We start from the raw sequence: 12,823 nt of genomic DNA, 5'->3' as shown, positions 1-12,823 counted from the left end.
ACACAGAGTGCTGGGCACAGGACTACATAATACACAGAGCGCTGGGCACAGGACTACATAATACACAGAGCGCTGGGCACAGGACTACATAATACAGAGCGCTGGGCACAGGACTACATAATACACAAAGCACTACTCACAGGACTACATAATACACAGAGCACTGGGCAAAGGACTACATAATACACAGAGCGCTGGGCACAGGACTACATAATGCACAGTGTGCTAGGCACAGGACTACATAATACGCAGAACGCTGGGCACAGGACTACATAATACACAGAGCAATGGGCACAGGACTACATAATACACAGAGCAATGGGCACCGGACTACATAATACACAGAGCAATGGGCACAGGACTACATAATACACAGAGCGCTGGGCACAGGACTACATAATACACAGAGCGCTGGGCACAGGACTACATAATACAGAGCGCTGGGCACAGGACTACATAATACACAAAGCACTACTCACAGGACTACATAATACACAGAGCACTGGGCAAAGGACTACATAATACACAGAGCGCTGGGCACAGGACTACATAATGCACAGTGTGCTAGGCACAGGACTACATAATACGCAGAACGCTGGGCACAGGACTACATAATACACAGAGCAATGGGCACAGGACTACATAATACACAGAGCAATGGGCACCGGACTACATAATACACAGAGCAATGGGCACAGGACTACATAATACACAGAGCGCTGGGCACAGGACTACATAATACACAGAGCGCTGGGCACAGGACTACATAATACAAGAGCGCTGGGCACAGGACTACATAATAAACAGAGCACTGGGCACAGGACTACATAATACACAGAGCACTAGGCACAGGACTACATAATACACAGAGCACTGGGAAAAGGACTACATAATACACAGAGCGCTGGGCACAGGACTACATAATACACAGAGCTCTGTGCACAGGACTACATAATACACAGAGCACTGGGCACAGGACTACATAATACACAGAGCGCTAGGCACAGGACTACATAATACACAGAGCGCTGGGCACAGGACTATATAATACACAGAGTGCTGGGCACAGGACTGCATAATACACAGAGTGCTGGGCACAGGACTACATAATACACAGAGCGCTGGGCACAGGACTACATAATACACAGAGTGCTGGGCACAGGACTACATAATACACAGAGCGCTGGGCACAGGACTACATAATACACAGAGCGCTGGGCACAGGACTACATAATACAGAGCGCTGGGCACAGGACTACATAATACACAAAGCACTACTCACAGGACTACATAATACACAGAGCACTGGGCAAAGGACTACATAATACACAGAGCGCTGGGCTCAGGACTACATAATGCACAGTGTGCTAGGCACAGGACTACATAATACGCAGAACGCTGGGCACAGGACTACATAATACACAGAGCAATGGGCACAGGACTACATAATACACAGAGCAATGGGCACCGGACTACATAATACACAGAGCAATGGGCACAGGACTACATAATACACAGAGCGCTGTGCACAGGACTACATAATACACAGAGCAATGGGCACAGGACTACATAATACACAGAGCGCTGGGCACAGGACTACATAATACACAGAGCGCTGGGCACAGGACTACATAATACACAGAGCAATGGGCACAGGACTACATAATACACAGAGCAATGGGCACCGGACTACATAATACACAGAGCAATGGGCATAGAGTGCAGAGTTCAGAGGTTTGCTATGCATAGAGGACACTTCTGCCCCCACATCCATAGCTCACCTCTGCACCCTTCTCTCACAGATTATCTCTGCAGCCTCCTCTTAGCCCTTCCCCCGCAACAGCTAAACTCCCCATCTCTCCGTGCAGCTGCATCAGCTCTGGCCCCTCCTCCCCCACTGCCCTCACCTGTGTACAAACAGAAGCACCCCCCTCCCCCATCTGCTCATCTCCTGTTCTCAGTTCTCCACACAGTCAATTTTTTTTCTCCTCCACTGAGCAGCAGATGGATCGGCAGTGAGATCGTCCAGCAGGGGACGTCTGCATCTGAGCCACCAGGCGGTTTCTCAGCCTGCATGGGATGCCCTGTCTACATTAATCCGGCCCTGAATCTGGGGACAAAACAGGGGACAGACTTGGTCCGGGGACAGTGTCCTCAATCCGGGGACTGCCCTCGGAAACCGGGACGTCTGGTCACCCTAGTCTGGGGGCTGTCTGCCGCCGGCGGCCCGCTCATGCTGTGATTGGACACAGCGGGAGCCAATCAGCAGGACCCGATATCCGCCAGGACATGCCGATCGTCTCCAGGAGAGGCAGAAACAAGGCAGACTACCGTTCTGTGAGACGGGAAGATGGAGATCTTATGTTTCTGCTAAGCAGGAACATGAATCTCCGTCTTCTCACAGTCAAAGCACCTCCCACACAGTTAGAAAGCACTCCCTATCAGCACAGTTAATCCTTTGATGTAACCCCTTCCCTGCCAGTGTCATTAGTACAGTGACAGTGCTTTTCTTTAGCACTGATCACTGTATTGGTGTCACTGGTCCCCAAAAAGTGTCGCTTAGTGTCAGATTTGTCCGCCGCAATGTGGCAGTCCCACTAAAAATCGCTGATCACTGCCATTACGAGCAAAAAATAAATGAATAAATAAAAATTCAATAAATATATCCCATGGCTTGTAGACGCTATAAGGTTTGCACAAACCAATCAATATACGCTTATTGGGATTTTTTAAACCAAATATTTGTAGCAGAATACATATTGGCTTAAATTGATGAAGAAATTAGATTTTTAAATTTTTTTATTGGGCGTGTTTTATAGCAGAAAGTAAAAAATATTGTTTTTTAATTTTTTCAAAATTGTCGGTCTTTTTTTGTTTCTAGCATAAAAAAAAACAAAAAACGCACAGGTGATCAAATACCACTAGAAGAAAGCTCTATTTGTGGGGAAAAAAGGACATCAATTGTATTTGGGTACAGAGTTGCACGACCGCGCAATTGTCAGTTAAAGTAACGCAGTGCTGTATCGCAAAAAATGGCCTGGTTATGAAGGGGCTGAAGTAGTTAAAGTGGAGTTCTCACTTGTTACCCCCCCCCCCCCCCCCGGTGCCACATTTGGCATCTTTTAGGAGGGAGGGGGAAACGGGGACCTGTTTTTGACCGGTACCCTTCCCTACTTCCGGGAGACCGTCCCTCGGAAGTTTGGCCCCCTCCTCCTTCCCCCCACCACTGCGCCAATCCGAATGCACAGCGCGCTTCGCGCATGCGCATTAGGGAACCGCCCGTGAAGCCGCAAGGCTTCACTGCCGGGTTCCTTCACCGGCAATGGCGGCGGCAGCACCCAACATCGCTGGACTCCAGGACAGGTAAGAGTCCCAATATTAAAAGTCAGCAGCTACAGTATGTGTATAGTATGTGTAGCTGCTGACTTTTCATTTTTGGAGAGGGGGAGGAACACCGCTTTAACCACTTGCCGACCGCCGCACGAATATTTACTGCGGCGGTCAGCCCCTCACAGGCAAAGCGACGTAGTACTACGTCGCTAGCCTGTAAGGGTTTTGGGAGCGAGCGCGCCGCCGGAGGCGCGTTCCAGCTCCGGCGCGGTCACAGACCCCCCGCGCGTGTGCCCGGCGGACCCGATGTCCACCGGGCACTCGCGATCTTCCGTTACACCAGAAGAAAGGCAGGCGGCTAATGTAAACAAAGCCGCCTGTTATTCTCCCCTGTGTAAGAATGGTGATCAAACGGTTCTGCTATGTAGGACCGTTGATCTCTGTTCTTACACATCAAGCCACAGCCAATCACAGTTTGAAACACGCCCCTAGGGACACACTTAACCCTTCCCTCTCCAATAAAATTCACCCCTTCACTGCCAGTGTCATTTTTACAGTAACAGTGCATATGTATAGCACTGATTACTGCAGTAATGTCACTGGTAACCCCAAAAGTGTCAAAAATGTCAGTCAGGGCAGGGGCCCGATCTGTCCGCCGCAATGTCGCAGTCCCGCAAAAAAAATCACAGATCGCCGCCATTATGCCAAACAACAAAAAATGACAAAAATCTTTCCCTTTGTTAGTAAACGCAATAAATTTTGCGCAAACCAATCAAAATACGCTTTTTGCATTTTTTTTACCAAACACATGGTAGAAAAAAAAAATTGGCCTAAAATGTTAAAAAATTTAGATTTTTACATTTTTATTTTGGGAATTTCATATAAAAAAATTTGAAAAATATTGTTATTCTTGCAAAATTGTCGCTCTTTTTTTGTTTATAGCGCATGATCAAAAAATTGCACAGGTGATCAAATACCACCAAAAGAAAGCTCTGTTTGTGGGAAAAAAAGGACGTCAAATTAGGTTAGGTACAGCGTCGCACGACCACTCAATTGTCCGTTAAAGTCACGCAGTGCCGAATTGCAAAATAGGCCCTGGTCAGGAAAATCTTCCGGGGCTTAAGTGGTTAAGGGGATTTCTTGGGGACCCCCAGCTCAGTAGAACTAGGGACCCCAGTGGAAGATTTCCCCTTTATTACTGTTCTTAGGACAACCCCAAAATGTGGGATTTTCTTTTACTTTCACTTTCTATGATTATGGTAAACAATTAGAGAGAGTGAATCTCCCTAATGGGGAGGAGGGGGGGGGAGCACAGACAGCAATAAAAACCCAGAAGCATTCTAATCCCTTCCCAATCTATCCAAAACTACAAAAAAAAAAAGTTTTGCTTATAGTTATCCTTTAGGAGACTGGAGCCCCATTATGTAGCCTTGCCAGATTGTTGTCCCTGTTTGGGTGGGGGGAGACTTTTTCCTCTTTATCAGTCATTGAAAGGTGTACTGTCAGTATTTTTTAGCATAGCTCCTCCCCACTCATATTCCGACTTTCCAGTCTCCTATTTTTAGGGAGGGTAGAGGGTTAGACTACAACAAAATGGCTGCCCCTGCGCAGTGTACTCTGTGCTCTAGTGACCTAGGGGCTCCGGTGACGTCATTGGATGCGACGTGTTATGAGGCCAGCTGGAGAGGAAGACAACACAGCACGAGAGGTGAGACTGGAGGTGATCCGTAGACTAAAAGGGAATGCCTCCAGACACGCTGGGACTTGTGGTTCTCCCATTAGCTGAACATCCATAGAATGCTTGCATTGCAGTTTCCATCTTCCTGTATAGTAAAGCTGATGCTGGCTGCACACTGGGCCAACTGACCTCTCCATTATTTCACAGTGTATATAGGTGTGAGAGGACTGTGGGGGGAATCCAGGGAGGTTTGGGGGGGATCTTGTACTGCAATGGGAAGAATAGTGCCATTCGCCTGCTGTGTGGGGGTGTAGGCGGGGGCAGCTACCAGCAAGGGGCCCCCTGGTGCAGGCTGGTTTCAGCCAGTTATTTTGCATTGTGTGAAAACGGATCTGTGCATATTCCATGCGGGTTCACGAAGGCCCCGTTCACACCTGCACAATGTTTTGTTTGTCGCACTTCAACGTCAGACTAAAGCGCCAAAGTAGCTCCTGCATTTTTTATTTTTGGCAGTGAGCAGCGTGCGTTTTTGTAATGAGATTTTGTTTGCCTGAGCTGCATTTTGGAGCATCATTAAGAAATAGTTAAGTTTTGGTGCATTTTCGGAAATGCATGCTAAAATGTGCGTTTCTATGCATGTTCCTGGAACACCAGGGTGTGAACGGGGCCTACGGAGGTTCGCACTATAATAGGTCTGGGGACGAGTGTAAATCGCATGCGTTCCCTGACCTATAGGCAAAACACGCTGTTCTTTTGCAGATGTGTGGGGGTGCGATTCTTAAAGGCATCCCCCATGCTTTGGAAAACGCAGCGCATTGAGTGTGTGAGACTGCATGGATCCGTAGGATTATGTGGTTCTATGTGGCTGTGTTTTTAAAGAGGTTGTAAAGCCTCTCTTTGAACTTGTACATATAAATAAGCCTTTAGTAAAGCTTACCTATAGGTACTGTAAATATCTCCTAAACTTGCACCGTTTAGGAGATATTAACTTTTAATGCAGCCGATGACGTCATCGGCGCATGCGCTCTGAAGGAACGGCCACCAGTGCCGTTCCTTCAGAGGCCTGTGCTGTGAACGCCGGCTCCCATGCGCATGCGTGGGAGTGACGTCATTGCGCCTCCGGCCAACCAGATGGCCAGAGGATGCGAACCAGGAAGCGGGACGGCTGAACAGGTTGGCGGTCCTGTCGCTGAGCGGGCGGCACTGCGGGGGCTTCGTTCTAAGGTAAGTATTTTATAATGACCTAGTATGTGATGCATACTAGCTCATTATGCCTTTTGTCTTACAGGTTTTTTTTTTTTTCTCATTTTTTTGGGAGGGTTTACTTTCTCTTTAAAAAGGTTCAGGGACTTTTTCCCTGCGTTTGCCTCAGACCTGGCACTCGGAACCTGCTACCGTGTGAACCCGGGCTCACACCATGTGCATTGATCATCACAAGGACTCCCAAAAGTTAGGGTTGCACTGATAACGGTGCCGATACTAAGCATTTGCACAAGTACTTGTACCCGTGCAACTGCTCAGATAACCTTTGCGGTGCGATTTGAGCTCATACAAAAATGAATGGGCTCAAATCGCATTGCAAAGAATCACATGTGATTTGTAGAGGAATGCAGTGCGATTCCTGCCTGAATCGCAAGCGGTTTTTCCCCACTGCTCTGTGTGAACTCACACTTGTCATAGTGACTTCAGCTTGGGTTCACACAGGAGCGGTGTGGGAAACCGTATACGATTTGGACCAAAAGCATACTGCATTCTTCAATTTGCAGGCGATTCTGTGCAGTGCGATTTGAGGCCATTAAGTTTGTATAGGCTCATACCGCACCACAAAGGTATCAGTACTCAGTATTGGTGAGCTCTTGACCGAAAATATTGGTAAAAAAAAACGGAACCCGTGCAATCCTAATAAAAATAAATGTCTCTGCGCGCTGTTCACACCACACAGGAGCCTTTTTACCCATCTGGTTAGGTTCACACCAGTGCGGGTCGCAAACATTCACATCATCACGTTCCCAGCCTGCACAGAAACGCACTGTTCTTTAGCAGACGCATGAAGGTTCCACAATTCTTAATGGCATCCCCATGCTTTGGCAACTGTGCGCATTTTCGCATGCCAAACCACATGGTGCGGTTGCGCAGTGCTGATCGGTGTGGCAGAGTCTTGTTTCTCGTGGGCAGGGCAGCCCATTGCAATGAATAGGCTGCCCTACAGGGGATGTACAAACACATATGTGAGCTAAGCCTTAGGACGCGTGCATGCTATATTTTTATTTATTACAGGTACTTGTATAGCGCTGCCAATTTACATATATATTATACCAGGGCTTGACAAACCCCAGGCGCCAAGTTGCATTGGCGACTAGAATTAGCGGCCTGGCGCCTGGGTTACACTGCTCCAGGTTTCTTGTCGCCAGACATCAGAAGTCTCCTGCGTGGTTTCGGAAGTCTCCCACATGCGGGCTGTGGCTCCCTGACAACCGCAAGTGCTGTGCCCGATGCAGGAAGCTTCCACAACCTCGCAGGAGACTTGGGATGTCTGGCGACAGAACGAAGTCAATGCTCCCTGTATAGCTCCGGCTCAGTCCTGTCACAGGCAGAGTGATATCAAATGCACTCCGCCTGTGAGAGGAGAGATACAGGAAGCATTGGCTCTGCATGCTCTTCGCCAGCAGTACCCACCAGCAGTAAGTTACGTGCTAGGGGGTGCAACTAGCGCCCAACACATAACTGTAAATATCCCAGCATGTGCAGTTTCTGACTCCTACCACCATGACCACTTCAAATTACTGAAGTAGTCACAGTGGTTGGTGTGTTCCTTTAATATCTCTCAGAAGAAGTAAACAAAGTACTCACGGGTCGAATGCAGGGCAACATCAGCCGGTTCATTAAAAACTGGCCGCCATTGGGCCCGTGTATATGGCACCCGGTCCGACAGAGGCCGGCCATTTGGCATGGGCAGAAAAAAACTGGCTCCTAACTTTTTTAGCTGGCTCCTAGATTTCAAGCAAATTTGTCAGGTCCTGTATTATACATTAACATCAGTGCCTGCCCTCAAGAATCTTACAATGTAGGGTCCCTAACTCACATTCATGCACATACTAGGGCCAATTAACCTACCAGCATGTCTTTGGAGTACCCAGAGGAAACCCGTACAGGGAGAACATGAAAACCCCAGGCAGTTACCGCTGTGGTTAGACTTAAAACTGATGACCCTAGTGCTGCTATGCAGAAGTGCTAACCACATAGCCATTGTGCTTGCCAAGCTATATGTATTTTTCTGCACACAACATTGTAGATCACCACTAGGGTACATACAGAACAATTGTTACCTATGTGCAGCGTTCACACTACAAAGCTGCTGTCATGTGCAGTGTGGAAAAATGAAGACCAGCTGCACTTGTCCGCAGGGCATCAGATAGCACTGCAGATCACCGCCCCACACTGCTTTAACCACTTGCCGACTGCCGCACGACTATTTACATCGGCAGTTAGCCCCTCACAGGCAGAGCGACGTAGGGCTACGTCGCTAGCCTGTAAGGGTTTTGGGAGCGAGCGCGCGCCACCGGATGCGCGCTCCCGCTCGGTCACGGACCCCCCCCCCGCGCGTGTGCCCGGCGGACCCGATCGTCTGTGACAGCGGGAGAAAGGCAGGCGGCTAATGTAAATAAAGCCGCCTGTCATTCTCCCCTGTGTAAGAATGGTGATCAAAAGGTTCTACTATGTAGGACCGTTGATCACTGTTCTTACACATCAAGCCACAACCAATCACAGTTAGAAACACGCCCCTAGGGACACACTTAACCCCTCCCTCTCAAAAAAAGTTAACCCCTTCACTGCCAGTGTCATTTTTACAGTAACAGTGCATATGTACAGCACTGATTACTGTAGTAATGTCAATGGTAACCCCAAAAGTGTCAAAAATGTCAGTCAAGGGTCCGATCTGTCCGCCGCAATGTCGCAGTCCCGCAAAAAAAATCGCAGATCGCTGCCATTACGCGTTTAAAAAAAAAACAACAAAAATGACAGAAATCTTTCCCTTAGTTAGTAAATGCAATAACTTTTGCGCAAACCAATCAAAATACGCTTTTTTAAATTTTTTTTTGGGGAATTTCATATAAAAAAAAAATGTGAAAAATATTATTTTTGCAAAATTGACGCTTTATTTGTTTATAGCGCATGATCAAAAAATCGCACAGGTGATCAAATACCACCAAAAGAAAGCTCTGTTTGTGGGAAAAAAAGGACGTCAAATTCGTTTAGGTACAGCGTCGCACGACCGCACAATTGTCCATTAAAATCATGCAGTGCCGAATCGCAAAATAGGCCCTGGTCAGGAAGGGGGTAAAATCTTCCGGGGCTTAAGTTTTTAAAGAGAGAAGGGATGAGCTCAGGTGTGTTTGGATCCTGGTCCCATCCCACCTGAGCAAGACCAGGAAGTGGGCACTGTTCTGAGTCAATCATGAGTAGCCAATGCATGCCCCTCCCCACAGCTACATGTATACACACTTCTCAGTACAATGACTGCTTCTTGACATCTTGCTCAGTTGGGTTGAGACCAGGATTCAAACATGCTTGCACTCATTCCCAGTGGAGACTTGGATGGAGTGAAAGTTTGTACAATCTCAATAAAGTAAAAAAAATGTAAACAGTGCAATGTACTACATTGAATGCGCTGCATTCAAACTATAGCATTTCATGGTGGCGCACATAAGTGCTTTTTGTTGCGGCCTTGTCCCATTACAGGCATTCGAGATCCCATGAAATTGTATGGGCTGCCCTACATGCGACAAACGCATCAAGTTTGTTCAATTGAATGGGCTGCAAAACATTCTGGACAATGGGAAAAGTAGTGCTTACATGGAATGCGCCTTTTCCCACCCTGCGTTCTGGTTTTAACCAGCCCTAAATTTTTGTTTTGTGGTTTATTACCCTTTAGGCTACATTCACACCTGAGCGTAGCGTTTTTTACCGCGATTTTCAGGCGTTTTTACAGGCGTTTTTTGTGCAAGTGTTTTTAAATTGAATAGAGCCTGTAATCTGCCCAAAAAGAAGCTCATGTACTTTTTTGAGCGTTGGACGTTTTGCTCACAGCGTCAAAACGCTCAGATGTGAACAGGGTCCATTGAAATGAATAGGATTTGTCTTGTTGGGCGTTTTGAGAGCTGATCCTAGAGCAGAAAAACTCCCCAAAAACGCCCCAAAACGCCTACATGTGAACGGAGCCTTAAAAATGAGCTAAAGTAAAAAATAAATAAATACCTCGTCGACTCGAGTCATCTTCTTGCTGTCTTCTTTTGGGTGCCAGTCCTCAGCTGTCTTGAATGGCTGACACAGGATGACATCACTTCTGTGCATGCGTGGGAGTCATTCATTATGGAACACTGGCACTGTGTCAGAAATGTAAACTGTGGTGCACATGCGATGAAGAGCCTCTCTGTTCACAGTTATTTTTTTATTTTAAAGTGGAACTAAACCCTCCAATCCTTTTCAGCCAAGAAAGCTGCCATCTTGGCCTCTGTTTGATCTGCAACTGCCATGGTGCTGCACATGTGATCAGTTATGACACCAGCCATTTGATGATTTGACAATTTGGTTGAGAGTCCAACAAATTTGAAAGTACGTGCCGATAATGAAACTGTTAAATCGATGGGTTTAGTTTTTTAGTTCCTGAGCTTTTTTACAGCTGCTTCTAGGGGCATCTGAATTTCTTTTTTTTTTTTCCTCCCTCTAAACATCCCTCCGTGGTAGCCTATGTCCATTAGGCATGGGCTCAGGCATGTTCAGATCGTAGTCCCAATCCACCTGAGCAATCCCACCAGGAAGCCGTCACTGCACACCACCGATCATAGGCAGTGAGGCATTTCCCAGCCGGCATGTACACATACTGTTAATTATTAGTGGTGTGCAGTGACGGCTTCCTGGGGGGATTGTTCAGGTGGGTTGGAAATACGATACGAACACATTTCTAGTGTCCGTGCACTAGGGACTGACCGATTATCGGCAAGGCCGATATATCGAGGGCCGATATTGACTTTTGCCGATATATCTGTATCGGCCCGGAACTGGCTGATATTCCAAATATTGCCCATGTAAGGGTAAAATGATATCACATAGCATAATTCCGTTTACAAATGTTATTGAATATGCCACTCACATATGTACAAATTAAAGATATAAGCAATTCCTCATTAGCAGATCTGCTGGCAGATCGGTATCTCTCACCCACTTGCCGTAAGTGATACCCGGGTGATACCGCTCCGTTTGGCATCCACTCAATACTACTCTCTCACCCGCTCCATCTCCCACCCGATACCAATCTGTCTCTCACCCACTTGCCGTAAGTGACACCCGGGTAAAACCACTCCGTCCGGCATACGATCCTGACTTCATTGTCACCCCCAAGCTGGACTGACTCTGTGGCTTTGGCTGACCGCGGGCTTCAGCCCACTGTCAGCTGAAAACGGTTCACAGGAGTGCAGAACCAACTGCGCTTCTGTGATCCACAAATTAGTTTTTGCTGTACTTCTCCTTTTAAGGCTCCGTTCACATGTAGGCGTTGGCGTTTTTCAGGCGTTTGTTTATCGTTTTTCAGGCGTTTGACAGGCGTTTTTATAGGCGTTTTTGCAAGCGTTTTACAGGCGTTTTTTTGGGCGTTTTTAACAGGTGTTTTTGGTGACCAATGGAAAAGCAGAGTGTTTTTTTTACAACATTTGCAAAGGAACCTCCCAGGGACCTCCTCCTCTGCATTGGACCTCCCAGGGACCTCCTCCTCTGCATTGGACCTCCCAGGGACCTCCTCTTCTGCATGATCTTTTTTTTTTTTCTGGTTCTGGACATGCTACAGAGCTGATACTTCACAGGTACACTTTTTAGACCCTCCCAGACACTAAAATTAAAACTAAATCCAAAGAAATCTTTTTTTTTTTTATTTTTTTTATTTTTTCAATAATTGGCTCTCTATCAAAAACGACAATTTTTAAGAACTTTTTTTTGTGTGATTAATAGTCCCTGGGGCATGACCCAGAACCCTAGGCACTTTTTAGGGGCATTTATTGGGTTTTAGGGCTTCAAAATGGTGTTTTTTGATTCCATATATATATATCTACATTACGGTCACCTTGGCATAGCAGAGTCAGTTCACCTAAACTACATTACGGTCACCTTGGCATAGCAGAGTCAATTTACCCTAAACTACATTACGGTCACCTTGGCATGGAAGAGTTTGGTCACCCTGGCATAGTAGAGTCAATTTTCCCTAAACTACATTACAGTCACCTTGGCATGGAAGAGTTTGGTCACCCTGGCATAGTAGAGTCAGTTCACCTAAACTTCGTTACGGTCACCTTGGCATGGAAGAGTTTGGTCACCCTGGCATAGCAGAGTCAGTTCACCTAAACTTCGTTACGGTCACCTTGGCATGGAAGAGTTTGGTCACCCTGGCATAGTAGAGTCAGTTCAGTCACCTTGAGTTCGGTCACCCTGGCATAGCAGAGTCAGTTCACCTAAACTACATTACGGTCACCTTGGCATGGCAGCAGGCTACGGTCACCTTGGTATGGCAGGGTCTGGTCACCTAAACTGCCTAACTGCTGTTCTCCATGTTTCAGGAAAATGTGCTCACAGCAGAGGCATGCCAAGGGGGTGGAGAGCTGGGTGGAGAGTTGTGCTGTTTGAGCTGATCAGGAGCAACTAAACGCTTGTAAAACGCCTGTGAAACGCCAAATATCACTTTACATTGAGGTCTATGGGACAAAACGCCTGTGATCTGCCCAAAAAGAAGCTCAAGTACTTTTTTGAGTGTTGGGCGTTTTCCTTAGG

At 47.0% G+C, this 12,823-nt stretch overlaps 1 protein-coding gene across 1 annotated transcript in view; it reads left to right on the top strand.

Moving 5' to 3' along the window:
- Positions 1-4,923: 4,923 nt before the first annotated feature.
- The window catches only part of MLST8 (MTOR associated protein, LST8 homolog), a gene marked incomplete at its 5' end in the record, with an annotated part of 45,527 nt that continues 37,627 nt past the window's right edge, over positions 4,924-12,823 (top strand). Inside the window, one exon of the mRNA XM_082262214.1 lies at positions 4,924-5,038. Coding sequence (XP_082118340.1) covers positions 4,924-5,038 — 115 coding nt within the window. The remainder of the gene's footprint in view (positions 5,039-12,823) is intronic.

This window comes from Pelophylax lessonae (assembly GCF_965119305.1).
Source record: "Pelophylax lessonae genome assembly, chromosome: 6".
Taxonomy (NCBI): domain Eukaryota; kingdom Metazoa; phylum Chordata; class Amphibia; order Anura; family Ranidae; genus Pelophylax; species Pelophylax lessonae.
The sequence above is the reverse complement of the archived record's forward strand: the minus strand, read 5'-3'. Positions and strand labels throughout refer to the sequence as shown.